Source organism: Seriola lalandi, unplaced genomic scaffold, assembly GCF_002814215.2.
Source record: "Seriola lalandi dorsalis isolate HSWRI2012SDOR001 ecotype SW California unplaced genomic scaffold, Sedor1 jcf7180002054758, whole genome shotgun sequence".
NCBI lineage: Eukaryota > Metazoa > Chordata > Actinopteri > Carangiformes > Carangidae > Seriola > Seriola lalandi.
Window position 1 is genome coordinate 443,770 of NW_019525311.1, and position 15,101 is coordinate 458,870.

Below are 15,101 nucleotides of genomic sequence, written 5' to 3' on the forward strand. Positions count from 1 at the left end.
GGTTTCAAAAAAATTATTCGTTCTGACAAACAGCAAAGCCATTGGTTTAAATGTATATCAGTCAACATTATTTTGTTTCAGTTGGCTATTGAGTAAAAATTTACAGCTCAACCAATTGGAATTCAAGAAAACCTTTCTCTGATTTTTTTGCTTTTCCTTCCGGGACTTTCTCCTAAAAAGCAGAAAGCATGCTAGTTATGATAGCAACTTAAAGATTGAGATTTGCAAATGTGCGCGTTTTAGCTGAATTTGTTTGAGACCCAGTCAGCGTGTACTCTGAAATGACTTAAGGAAAAGGTGGCTGTACGCTAGCTTATTGGGGGAACTTAAAGAATCCGGTAAGATAGGCGTTAAATGGCTAACGGTTTTTTGCAAACTAACTCAATGTTGGCTGCAAGTTTAGTCAGCGTCAGGTAACATCGACAGGCTGATGTAAGGATAATGTCAGACAGTGGCTTACCGCTAACTCAACTAACGTTAAACCGTTGCTACAGTGTCCGCAACTGTAATTACAACCAGCTTGCCGCTAGTCACTGTTTGTCTTTGTCTGAGTTAGCTAACGTTAAGCTACCGTTAAGTTACGTTAAATTGCCAGTATCTAGCAGTCAGTTTAACTGTCAGTGTAATCTGCTGGTATTGGCCACCACTCCGTATATGTTAGCACAAAGCAGCTGGACATTAATTTAAAAGTTGTCCGCCACTTCAGAGGTAGTATTGCATTTAAGTAAACTAATGATAAAGAGGAAGGAACGTCATTCGAAAAAAATGATCTTCTCTTCTTTCACATTTGCCTCAGTGTGTTAATGCTGCTCAAAATATGTTTAATTTCCATCTGAATTTTAATTGTCCCTCCCAAGCTTTTAGTGAATAAGGTTGTTTACCTATTGATTTCTGCTTACCAAAGTCTTAGTCAATCATCCTCAGCATTGTTATCCTAACGTTCCAGCCTGTTTAAGAGGTTTCATTTCTCTCCTCAGCAGAAGATGATAGAACCAGAGCTACTGACCGAAGTCCCTGCAGCACTGAAGCGGCTAGCCAAGCAGGTTGTAAGGGGTTTCTATGGAGTGGAGCATGCCTTGGCCCTGGATGTGCTGATCCGTAATCCATGTGTCCGTGAGGAGGACATGCTGGAGCTGCTCAAATTTGACCGTAAACAGCTGCGCTCAGTACTCAACACCTTGAAGGCAGACAAGTTTGTCAAGTGCCGCATGAGGGTGGAGACAGCCCCTGATGGCAAGACAACACGACACAACTACTACTTCATCAACTACAGGTTTTGTAGTTCATTTCTCATTTTTGCATTTAGTAATGAGCACAGTGTCCTAAATACTTCTTGCTCACAGGTGGTTTTATTGTAGCTGAAGCCCAGGGAATAAGAAGAGGGTAACATCAGGTATCCACCTTCCAGGCATTTGCATAATCAATCTGCACATCATGTTCACAATGTTTCGATGACCTAAACCCACAACATATCAGAAGGCTTAGTGTAGTAAATCTGGGTGGCATTGAATCTCCCCTATGAGGAAAATTAATAGCTATAGTCATCTGCCAAGAAATGTTTAAGTTTCTCAACCAATGCACCCCAAATTCATAAGTAATAGATGAAATGCACTCTTGATTAAGAAAAGTGTTTGATTTTAAATATCATAGTCCTTCATTTTAATTTTGTTTTTCTCTTCATTATTAAACACAGACACATCAAAGACAGTTTATCCTCCCATGTCCATATGCTGCCGTCAGCAACACTTTTGTCAATCTAATTTTATAGGGTACTGGTCAATGTGGTCAAGTATAAATTGGATCACATGCGACGACGCATTGAGACAGATGAGCGAGACTCGACCAACCGTGCTTCCTTCCGGTGCCCTTGCTGCTTCTCCACCTTCACTGACCTAGAAGCCAACCAGCTGTTTGACCCTATGACAGGTAAACTTTAAGAAAAATACAAACTATTTACAGTTCTATAGCACATCCACGGTGATGGTTGTCAGAATGCTTGAATGTGAGAAAGTATTCTGGCAGTTTTGAGGATATTTTGGTTTACTATTTACAGTATGGTATTATGATTAGATGTGCCTTCTGCCTTTTGTAAGGTATAACCATAGATTGTAAATAAAGATGGACATAGTCTCCGTGACGTCACCCATAGGTTCCTGAAGAGCCGTTTGGAAGCTCAGAGTGGGTCGTTCCGTCGTCACCGTCTTGCCATTACCTGATTCCGCCAAATGCCCGGCTAATACAAAAATGGGCGAAGAGGAGGGGCATTTGTTGAGCCAGTATTTCGGTGCATGCCCGCTTGTGGCAGGCATACGCTCACCCGGCTGTCACTCAAATTGGCACGCCTTCAATTCTCCATAACTTTAAGTCTTAATAAAATGTAAACAGGTGAGTTCTATAAAAATTCACCCTCTGCACAGTTGTCATGAAGGAAGAAATTAACTAAAGAGACCAAAACTGTTTTTTGTACCAGGCTGTAAACATGTTTCTTACATTTTTTTAAATTTCTGCTGTAAAGTTAGGAATTTTAACATGGAAGTCTACGGGAATTGACTTGCTTTTGGAACCATTTGAAGAATTGCAGTTTTTGGTACTTCTGGCTTAATTTTTCAGCCTCGTAGGTTGCCTCTTGGGTGTCACACTGGTGTCAAATTTGTGTTGAAATGCAGTGTGCAAAGAATTTTCTGTTTTGGCGTTTTTTTTTCAAGATGCTCTATATAACAAGGCCCCTAAATTAAGTATGACCAGTTGTGCAGTTGTCTGTTGTAGGATGTAAAATCCTGAGTCTAATTGCCAGTGAGTTGGAGATGAGTCAGTAGCCACTTAAAAGTGGTCCCAATACCTGTTAATTATTACAACATATGATACCTGGGTGTGGTAAAATTCAAAGTAGAAGGTGCTCAAAATACTTTCTATATTTATTGTGATGAAGCCTTATGAAGTTGTGGCTTCTTACAACCAGCCACAATAAACTCTGCCTCCATGGAAACTGTATGTAAAACTGAAGTCTCATTAAATTTGAAACAAGAAGTAGGAGGGAGTCCATTATTTGCCTCAAACTTTTTCACAAAAATAAATAAAATGTATTTTTAAAAAAGGAAAAAGTGAGAAAACATAAAAGAAAAAATGAAAACGAGAACACAGATAAATGGCTTTCCAAAAACTGAAAATCTACATGAACAGTGTTTGGAGTTACTTCCTATCACAGCAAAAGGCCTGAAGTAACTTGCATCTACTCATACCATACAAACTTTCTGTAGACTTGATTGCCCTTCACAAATACTACTGAGTTTTTAAGCAAGTTATTTTTTAGGTTATTAAAAGTGTTTATTCTATATGAGTAATTTTGGTAATGTGCAGCAGGTCAGATCTGCAGTGCATATATAGACACAGATGTATGTCCTCTACATTAAGGCGCCAGTCTTTCCCAAGGCAGAAATGTTACTAGGATCTCTTTCTGTGCCCTGAGATTGTTTTACAATAACATAGAAAATATAAACTGTTAGCAGTCCATGCCCTTTATGGTGTATGGGGCAGTACACCTCTAGATGGCAGTCAGTGCTCAGTTTAACTTCTGTGAAAATATGCACTCAAATAGATTCATTAATAACAGGTTCATTCAATGCATCAAGTTCATAATAGGAATTAAATTGCAGCGCTTATTAAAAAAAGATGGTTGTGCCTCCAGCCCTTCATTAAAATGTAATAATTTCAAAAGCAGACGACCTACATACATTTTGTGGTTTCTCCGGTCGATTTTATATGAACAAATTTTCTAAAGTTGCCTTGTCTCTTACTTGCATTTTCTTTTATTTCAGCTTTTAAACAAAAGTCTAAATTATTTGTGTGTCTACATTGTTTAGTTTTGTTTTAATCTGCGATTGTGTGATGGCCATTACTTGGTGATGCCAGTTTAATCACAGTTCTCCAGCCTGCTTTATGAACGTTGTTTGTAGAAATGAAAAACATCTCTGTTTGCCATGAGCTGAGAAAAGATGCAAATTGAAACCCTAATTGGGGCTAATGATGTGTAAGTGGTCCAGTGTAAACTAGCAGGCATACATGTTCTGCAAATTAACATTCTGTCATGTCAAAGTTGAGTTTAGTTTAGTGTTGGGTGTAAGGTATAAGTATAGTGTAAGGAAAATTCACTTGAAATGTCTGTTAATCCAGCTCCATGACGTGACCTGTGTAGATTAGGATCCCTCATTAGCATTACACATTCATGTACTGTGTGTGTGGTGTTTTCATTTACTATAATTTACTATGATTTAAAACTAACAAATGAAGATTACTAATTAACCTTCTGGTATAGGTTTTCAACACATGTGCTTACAAAACAATACCCTACCATGAATACATAAATATATTTATTTTTTTATTTACATTTTAAATCATCAAAACATAAATACTTTAAATTGTACATATTTTGAAATGCCATACAACAAGTAATAAGAAGTGACATTCTATCTTTAACTCCTTATTATGCATGTTTGATTAGTCTAGACTGATTTTGTTTTGAGACGGTCAACAACTCCAGAGGCCTGTACTATGAAGCAAGTTCAACGTACCCCGGATAACTTTTAGTTATTTGGCTTGACTGAACCTAACATTGATTTTCCTGAGATTATCAGCAGGTTATCAACTGGCTCAGTTAACCCTGGGTTTACCTATCCGGTTACAAGCACGTTCATGTGAAAGAGGCAAAGTTGTTAATTATAAGCAACATCGCCTGAACCATGAATGAAGTACTTTAATATGATACGATTTTGTCCCTGTCAGGATCCTGTAGGAATGATGACTCCGTTTTTCCAATGATTTGATTGGTCAGTAGTTTGGCTGTTGACAGGTTTGGATCTGATCCTCTGAGTTAACATGCGCTGGAGCAGGTTAGGAGTTCAGCGTAAGTTACCATGGTTATTTACCCTGGTAACAAGTGAACCACCGTTGTAGGAATGAAAACCCAGAGTTAAACCTGAAGTTACCTCTATAGCCTCAAATCCTGCTTTGTAGTAAAGGCCTGGCATTAGAACTGTAATTGAATTTGATGTGAGTGGGCATTGTTGGCAGACTCTTTCCTCTACCTGATGCTAAAATTGCTCAATGTAAGTTTGACACATCTAACCACAATTTACACGTTTCTCCTGAATAATGTCTATGATTTGAAAATTTACTCTTAAATAATAATTTGGTGATGCAGTTCTGCCACTACCTTGAACGAAGAAATTGTTTGTAATTGAATGGAGCAGTTTATAAGAGATATGTGGTTTCCTAAATGGCTTTCACACTACAGTACAAGAAAAAATGTTTACTCTCCATTGGGTAAATTAGGCTTCCTTATCACAGCAGAAATGAACAAACAGCCTTTGGTCCTCTTTCAGCCTGCCAAGAAATATTTTAATCAAGCTGCATGGTTCTGTTTGTGCCTTAGTTAAAAATAATAATGATACGTAAAAATATGATGGCATTGGATTGGCCAGAGTGAGATCTGAGACGTGCAGTGATGCTGACAGGTTGGCTGACCGTATCAACAGATAAAAAGGTTCATCTGCTATTACCCATCATCTCAACCTACAGTACTGAAACAGTCTTTGTTCCTCTCACCCGCCACATCTCTGCATTTATACACTTTTTTCTCTCTGTCTGTCCTTGTCACACTCCGATTCTCACCCTGTCTCAATATGGGCTGGCAGCTGTCCAAAACCTTGCTTCTAAATGGGCATCACATCGCTCACTTATCACTAGGAGTTATCCATTATGTTGTGTTAGTGCTTGTGTTTGACAGGTGAGTAACAGAAGCAACCAGAAAGTCTTAATCATCTTAGGCAGAGCGTGGGTGAGGATATGAAGAATTTAAAAGGAGGATGAAGCTAAATATAACTATGTCAGAATGGTAGACTTAGACTCCCACTTGCATTTATAAAATCATTAGTTGATTGACAAAACCAAGGAATGACCACCTCACTTGAGTCACCAGAGTTTTCACAATTGCTGCTAAAATCTGCAAGGCTACTGTTTAATCAAATAAAACTTTAGTAGGAAGATGCATGTGGTAATCATGTCATAGAAAAGCTCACCAAGATTAATTTTCAAGGCCTGAGAAATACAAGTTGCAAATGGTAACCTACACTCAGACAGCACTAAATGCATTTAGCAAAGTGTGAAGAAAGTGTAACCCTCCTAACAGCTTTCCTCTTATTTGAAATAACAGATTTCCTGATTGTGCCAAATTCCTTGTAAAGACTGCTAGCAGACCAAATAATGTATCAGATATTTAAAACAAAGACATAAACATACAACAAATGTTTACCGATACTGATTATTGTATGTGAGAGGATCTAAGACTATGGCTTATCATTGTATTTATTTTTCTGCAAGTCATACACCCAGGATTTGTAGGTATGGTGGTGCTTTTCATCTCAGTGAAGTACATCACCGAGATATGTTGTATGTAGTTTTCTAACAATGCATGAAAATGTGCATTTGAGTGGAATGATAATGCTCCAGAAGAATGTTGTGCTTGTGATGATGATGATTGCTTATGTTTGAAACGAGAGAGAGAGCCCGTCTTCTAAACTGTTCATTCATAAACTGCATTCATTCTTGAGTCCGTCAGAATGAGGCACCAGGCTTAGAACGTCTGCCAGTCCTAAGGTTGATCACTAATCAACCTGTACTGTTGCTAGGATACACTGATAGGCTGTGCTACACAAATGTTTAAAAGAAGATCTTAATGTTCATGATTTAAATTTAAATCTCTGTTTTCACTGGGTGACTAACTGTTGGAAACAGTTGGTTTGATTTGGATGGGAGTCTGAAAATTGAGGTTGTGCTTTACTACCATCTTAATGAATACAAATCCCATATTAACTTTAGATTGGAATTCTTGTAATTTATTTACTTTAAGTGTTTTGCAGTTGGGCCTACCACACATTTGTCTAACCATCGGAATTATTTTTTTCTTCATCATCATTTGAAATTGAAATAACTGTTTTCTTATTTCTCAACTCCAGCTCAGCCTGTCGGGCAAAGAAACATGTTTATGGAAACCTTTTTATAATGCACTGAAATCAATATTTGTGGTAACCTATTATACTGCAGCCAGTGTGTTACAGCCTTAATGACTTTTTCAGTCAATGTAATAAGTTGAAGTGTAAGTAAGAAAGAAAAAATCAAACTAGAGCAAGTTTTAAGCTGTAGATGACAGCTACACATTGCCTACAAACCTTATATACTGTAAAGTAGAAGAATAGAATGGACTTCCCAGATCGTCTGACAACATGCTTAAGTCTTACTGGTTATTTTGGAATAAAAATATAAGAATGTGGGTGTATCTACTTAGTCATGGATGAGTCGTAAAGACTTGTAATCCAAAATGCTGCATGTAACTACTTCAGGAAATAAAATGCACAATAATTCCACTTTGAAGAAATACATTTGAGAGCCGGTATAAGTTTCATGCTGTGAAGAATCCACATTCCCAGCTTCCTGGTACTGTTTTGCAATAATCAGCATCTTGCTGGTGATACATTAACAATCATCTTGCCAATTCCTTTGCACTTGTCTCGTTTCCACATATCTCCACTAGTATCAAATGTTGCTGTGAAGGCAGTAAGCTCGCACCCTGACAGAGGCTGACAAAATGAGTACCTGGAGCTCACACAGTGGTGGTCTGATGGACTAGTTGCTTCTGCAGGGCCAACAACACTCAGTGTGGCCTCACTGGGATGGGAAATGACATTACTGGTCTTCCAGCTCAGTCTGACCCACAAAGGAGAGCTGAACACCCTGCAGATCTGAATTTTCACAATGTGCCACGTGAATGTTGTAAGACATGCATGTTTGTACTCATTCCACCTGACATGTTGTCCACCTGGCTTTTTGTGGAAAAAGAACTGTTTTTTTTAGTTTAGCATAAAATAGTACTTTCTTTTACCAATTCTTCTTTGATGAGTTGGTGCTGTCTAAGGTTTGTTTTAGACTTGTAGGAATATAATTATTAGCATGTTGTAAGGTGGAACCCAACTTCATTGTGGTTTAGAGCACCAGTGGAAACATTGGGCCTGTCTCATTACCCAACAGGAGACTAGTTGCTGTATTTATAAATGCAGAAAGTATCCTAATATGGCACAGGTGTAGTGTTTTATTCTATCGTTCTGTGACTGTCTTTCCTCTTATCAGCACGGTACTGTGGTACCATGGACTGTTTTCCTTCTTTTTCTGTCTCACAGACACACACACACTTTGTTTTTTTCTCTCTCTCTCTGTCACACACATGGACACAAGGCAGACATGGGGTCTGTGCTAATGCTGGAACAGCTCCCATTACTGAAAACTGAAATCAGCCAAAGAAGCAGATGGCCAAACATGCCCTCCTCTTACTCGTAGGAAGCATGGTGTGCATGTGTGTTTGTGTGCATCTCGTGCAGACAAGGTCTCAAAGCACTCGCAAATATAATATAATGCTATGTTTATAAATTTATCCTCAAAAGATCATCACAATGGAATAAACTATAAATTCCGGTTACCTTTGAGAAGATGGCCTGCTGTGTCATTCCCACAACAACTAGTCTTGCCCTAGGGTCCGTATATCTCCTTAGTTATTATTAAGTTGTGGTCCACACATACAGTAGCCTAACCAATCACTCATTTAGTTTTGTGGCAAAATGAAATCAAAAGTTAACGGAGTACTATTCCAGCATAAACAGTTCTTCAAAATTCTTATTGACAAAACACTTTACTTCAAATATAGTTAGTTTCAACAAAGTTGATCCACATTCTTGTTATAGACTAATAGTGGACCTGCAGACCACTTTTGAGTGCAAACAGTATGTTTTGTGTCAGAAGTGTTGGGTGGGAGTCGAAATAACATGACCAGGTGGTATTGTTTATATATGTTGAGAGATTTGACATCTTTACAATTTTACAATTTTAAGGTGTTCCTGCATTTATTTAGTTACAAGAAAACGTCTCAGATGGATTATGAATGGAGTGTGGAACTGAGTACACGAACCACCCAAAAAGGCACAGCAGTTAGAATAGTGGTTTATAATGGCACACATTTTTACCTCCATAATGGCCAGCAGTTTCACACTGCATGCAATACTTATCTCAAAATGAATTTGGGCCCATACACAGTGAAATAGCATTCATGACTGTCAGTTAAGACCTTCAATAAACCAAGCATGCATATTTGACGAGACACGCCGCAGTCCTAGCTACTCATTTATGTAAGTGGTTTTTGAAAAGTTGGTTTATAACCTGGATTTAAAGGCAAAGACTCCATTGTGCTCAGTATAGCAGTATAGCTAATGGATGGAGGTTGTAGCTAATCAGGCTGGATTAAATGATTCTGGTTAAGATGTTTAGATGCCTTTTATTTTAATTTCTGTTTGTTGGTTTTTTTGTTTTGCCCACTGCCAACCTAGTTAATTTTTACTCATGTTTGTAGCCATGAATTATTGTAAATATATTTGTTACACACAAATTTTGCCCGTGGATACCCAACCTGGTGCAGGACTCTGTTGTGGGTAGATGGTATCTGGTGGCTTACCCGAACAACCCTTCTCACTCATTTTAAACAAAGTTCTTTCTTCACCCACAGGTACATTTCGCTGCACCTTCTGCCAGACGGAGGTAGAAGAGGACGAGTCTGTCTGTCCTGATGCCAGGACGCTGGTGGCACGCTTCAATGAGCAGATCGAACCCATCTATGCGCTGCTACGTGAAACCGAAGATGTCAACTTGTCCCATGACCTGCTTGAACCCGAGCCTGCTGAGATCCCTGCTCTCAAACAGAGGTCAGTTCTGGATAGGTCTCAGAAATGCTCTGATTTATTCCCCTCAGTCAGCATCACATGGATCCTCCTGAGTCACGTGCTGAACCACTTTCACTGATACATGGGAGTTCACCTCTGGTAACAGCAATACTTGCTGCAGTGATACTGGCTCAACTTTATAACTGCGTCACAATGGAATTCTATTCTATTCATCCACAGTAGCAGCTTTAACATTACATTCTCACAATTATTAATGTTTAATTTTACTGTTTAAGATCATTGTGTAAAGGATAGTTGCTCAATGTTTCCTCTAGCCGTGAACGTGCTGCAGCATCTGCAAACTCTGCAATCGGCCCACACCGTGAAGCCTGGTCTAATAAAGGCTCATCCTACGCTGACCTGTACACCCAGAATGTGGTTATCAGCATGGAGGAGCAGGAGGACCAACAGAAGCAGGCCAATGAGGGCAAGGCACCTAAGGAGAGGCCCGTCTGGTTGACCCAGAGCACTGTGCAGGGTGCTTACAGCGAGCCTGACATCCTCAAGAACCGTAAGTTCTCCTTGCACTACTCTCAGTTACTTTGCCACTATGTGTAGAATTTTTTTACTTTTCACATTATTCTGATGAAATACATTTTGTATCATATGCCATCATTTTGTGAATTGGAGAAAATCAGCTTCCAGAATTCATTTTGACTCTATATATACATATATTATATACACATCTCACAAAAATTAAAATGTCCTTCTTTCATAAATAATTATTTGTCCTTAAAGAAACTCTGGATTAATGCTGAACTCAAAGCATTACACCCACTTTGGTGTAATTATGTAATTTGATGCAAATTCTCTGCCACAATCTCAAGATCTCCTACTCCGTACATTAGAAGACATTAAATTCAACATTAAATTCCCTCCCACTCTTGGCTGCTGTTTTCACTGTCATTTAACGTAGATGTTATTGCCTGTACATGGCATGGCTTGCTGTACATGCAGGGTTTTTCAGTAAATAGTGAGATGATGGTAGGGATGGACCGTGACAAGTCCAATCCAGTCCCACACCTGTGGCTGCTCTTCTCTGACCTTTCATTTCAATCTCTGCTCTCTTTGTAGTTGAAAATGGCTATTACAGGTCAACCCAGGTTATCTCCTACTGTCAGAGTGGTCTTTCACCAAGCTATCTTATGCTGACATTGTTTCTGCACCCAAGGGCATGCAGCAATCAGGCCTGGCCAGACTCCCATTGAACCATAATTGCTTAATTGAAATAATCAGACTTGATTAGTGCACGGCTGAGCAAGGATTGCTCATTAATAATTCTTGTGGAAATTGCATGAATTATGCCTTCCAAATGGCTTGTGTTAGAGGTGTGTCTCTGTGCATCTGTCTGTAATGGTGCTGTTGCCCTTTGAAGCCTGGAAACAGACATGACATCCGAGGATGATGTGTTTTAAATAAAACTACTTGCAATAAGTAAGGATGTCCCAGTCAAGATTTTTGTCCTTCGGCGCTGTGAATCTGCTCACATGGAGTCTGATCTGATACTTCTATTTACCAAAATATTGATTAAATGTGTCTCTCGCACTGAAATAATAGCTGTAGAATACTAAATTTGGCACACTTAATTTTTCACAAGCTGAAATTTTTATTAAGCTGATCATCTTAAATTATGGATATTGATTGATTAAATTATTCGGAGGATGTGACTCCTGAAATGACATGACACAATCAGCTAGAGGGATGTATCCCTCTGTTAGAGTTGTTGGAACTACTGAAACATGCAGAGTAGAAGTTCTGCCCTCTCAAATGATCTTTGGAGTACAGGCCAGCTACAGAGTGATGGTTGATGAAGTTGTCAGACCACATCAAAATGTTCCAAATGTTCAAAAGCAAAAGAAGCAGAGGAAGTTATGAGATTGAGACTGAACTGAATATGTTTGTATTAATTCTTGTTTCCTCAGGTGGAGACATTTTACCTGAAGTCCAGGATGGAGCAGCTGGTCAAGGAGTTGGTCAGGCTGATGAAAATGAGGAGGTGATGCGCGCTCTGCTCATCCATGAGAAGAGGGGTGCGGCAGGAGCAGGCGGAGGCGGAGCAAGTGCTGCTGCCAGGGGACTCGCCTCGGCCACAGCTAATGCCAGCGACTCAGAGAGCGACACTAGCGAATCGGATGACGACTTTCCCTTAGGTCCTCCCCCTGCTGCGGCTGCTCAGCATCGGGCTGACGAGGAAGAGGAAGAGGACGATGATGAGTTTGAGGAGGTGGGGGATGAGCCAGTGGTGATGGTGGGAGGTCGGCCATTCTCATACCGAGAGGTGAGCCAGAGGCCAGAGCTGGTGGAGCAGATGTCTGCACAGGAAAAAGAGGCCTACATTGAAATGGGACAAAACCTATTCCAGGACATGTACTTCTGAATACACACATACACTTACATCTATACACTATTTCCTGAATATATACTTCTGCTGTTTCACACTGTCAGTGGTGTTATCAGAGGAAGTGTTTAAGGACACAACGTATCAAGAGGAAACAAGATGCTGCTCAACTAGTATTGACAGTCAGCTTCGTGCCCCTGCATTGTAAGGACAAAGAACATGCTTTGACAGTGTTGCCTAAGTGATCACACTTGAAGTATTCTGTCTGAAGTATTTTTGAAACCAAAAGGGAGCTGGTTAGCTGCAGTTGGTGCACAAAGTGTCAATTAGTTTTTTTGTTGGTCTGTTTTTTAAAAAAATTTTTTTATACAATTTCAGCTGTAAGTTTAACAGGATGTCTATGCCAGTCACATTTCTTGCAGTGTTTTTCGGTTTGGTTGTCCATCTGGAAGCGACTCAAACATATTTTTTATGCTTTACGTTTTCCATTTTCACGTGTATCGGGCTGCGAGGACTGCCGAAAGAAGTCTGAGTGCAAAGCAGAACTGTGGCTGAAGCAGCTACTGCTGACATGCTGCTTTCATTACACTGCTGGTGTAGACAAGGTGATGGCCGTATATTTTGTTTTTCTGAAGCATGTCAACAGACTGGATTTAAAAGCTCGTCTCAGGCAAATGTTGAATATAAGAGACAAAGGATATGGGTAAATTGTTGTGGTTAACAGTGAAACGGTTATTATTTAGAGCAATCTGTAATGAAAAACACTGCAGCACAGGGATATGGATCAAATTGTAATGAATGTGTTAACATAGAGTGAAGTCAGATTATAATTGGAGGAAGAATTAAAACCTTGTGGGCAGACATTTAGACTCAGAATATAAGTGTGAGAATATCTCTTGTCAGACAGTGAACTGATTCTAGTGAGAGTGCAACATTATGTCCCAACACGGTTTACTGGTGAACCTCATACTCCACACTATGCTTATGTGTCTGGGTATGACTTCGTCCTACAACCTGTTTCCATGTTAAGACCTGTTGTGTTTGCTAAAAAGGCAGATTTGTGACCATTTGAAATGATCATTAATATTCAGAAGATATGAAACTATGATGGAACAAGGTGTGGATAAAATTTTGAATTCAGCTTCTGATGATGTTTTTTTTTTTTAATTTGTATTCACTTTGTACAAATAAACCTTTTTCTTTTAGTTTTCTCTTTATCTTCCACAAAATATCTGTTTGCTTGTATTCTCTACACAGTGTAATGACTCCTGCTAATGTGTGTCAGGAGGCCAGTGGTCCATCCACATTTCTCCCTCTAATGCACAAGTTAAACTAATGTGATGCTGTCATTACAGTCTGGCACCAAATCCACTTCTGCTCAGTGCTGTAAAGAACTTTCAAACTATTTTTGCACTATTTCTTATAAGTAAAAATGTACATATCTCATAAAATACATTTTAAATAAATGTGAAGTATGTGCATAAATGCATCTATATAAATGGGACCTACTGCTATCACTTACAAATCTTTATTACCTACATGATTTGATTTACAATTCAAGACTGATTAGTAGGTTAAACTGTTAAAAGTGAGAACATTCAGTATTCATTCAGTTTCATTCAGTACTAATGGATTGGTGGATGGCAAATGGAGTCAAATTTAAAATTGAAGCCTAGCTAATTCACTATAGATTTAAACTAAGTCTTACATTCTAAGATCTACAACAACTTTAACTATTTAGATGAAACTGATGTCAGTTTCTTAAAGGTTTTGTAAATTAGATTTTAAATAATAAGATACCAGCAAACAACTATTTTCTTGTAAAGATATAGTGGAGTAATGGTGTACTGAGCAGAGAATGAAGTCACACCCTGTTTTTATTTGTTATAATCTCAGCTTCTCTGTTCTTTGTGTTGGTATCTGGTCTGGCAACTCATGCGTGTTAGTATATGTACATATGCACATGAGTCCCTCCTGTTAAACAGTTGGCCCTATGCACACATAGGGCGTTCAGGTAGAGTGACCCTCCAGAATTTCCCCCATTGATGAAATCACATTTTCATCTAAAAACGCCTCCGACAAAGAAAGATAAAACCACAGCACAGGCAGACTGGATATGGGGACTATGGGCTCAAATCCTGGTTGGCCAGCAGTCCGTCAACACATCCACAGGGTTTTTACTGACTGCGTCTGCAATTTTTGCTCATCCCAGCAGATAAGTACAAGGCTGAATTCCTTTTCCAGTCCAAGTGTGGAGCCAGGCCAGGGATTTCGTCATTTTAGGGGCGAGGCCTTTTGGCCCTCAGAGACACAAATTTTTAGGGCACAAAGGCCATTGACTAATTTCATGTCTAAATAAATAACTTGACTTTCTAATAACAAAAAAAATTAAATAACACAAATGACATAGTAATCATAAATTATTCACTTTTTAACCTCCTAAGACCCGAACTCTTGCATGGCGTGCATTTTTAATTTCTCTTTGCTATTTAGGCTGATTGGGACCTGAGAAAAATGATGTCCACATATGAGGACATTAGTTTTAAATTTCCATTACTGAGTGGCAGTATAATATCCTCATATGTGGTCACCAGGCCCTTGATGAGAAAAAGTTAGTATTGTGGTCTAGAGAACCCAAAATGTGAGGTCCACATATGTGGACGCCAGGTCCTAGGAGGTTAATATATATTTTCTGATGCAATCAGTTATCATATATAAAAGATGCATCATGTTATCATGTGTCAATTTACCAGATAATATAAATAGCCTATATAAATATATTTAATTTCAGAGAAACGTATCACTTTGACTCAGGTTCTACTGTTCAGATCACTTATAATATTGCAGCATTACAGCACTCAGACCTAACAGTGGAAAGTAAAGGTGCAAATTACAATGATTTATCATCTCTGTATAAGACCCGCAGTAACTTTGATGAGTTTGAGATA

General features: G+C 38.9%; 1 protein-coding gene across 2 annotated transcripts; it reads left to right on the forward strand.

The window, feature by feature from the left end:
* Nucleotides 1-152: 152 nt before the first annotated feature.
* gtf2e1 (general transcription factor IIE, polypeptide 1, alpha) lies at nucleotides 153-13,358 on the forward strand. Of its 2 annotated transcripts, none has more exons than XM_023424841.2 (6): nucleotides 153-338; nucleotides 978-1,273; nucleotides 1,769-1,926; nucleotides 9,602-9,797; nucleotides 10,091-10,326; nucleotides 11,738-13,358. In XM_023424841.2, exons 2-6 carry the CDS (start codon nucleotides 984-986, stop codon nucleotides 12,190-12,192), a joined length of 1,335 nt encoding a protein of 444 aa, XP_023280609.1. In that variant the 5' UTR covers nucleotides 153-338; nucleotides 978-983; the 3' UTR covers nucleotides 12,193-13,358. The 2 variants fall into 2 exon arrangements, with proteins under 2 accessions (XP_023280609.1, XP_023280610.1); XM_023424842.2 differs by having other exon boundaries at nucleotides 981-1,273.
* The last annotated feature ends 1,743 nt before the right edge of the window (nucleotides 13,359-15,101 follow it).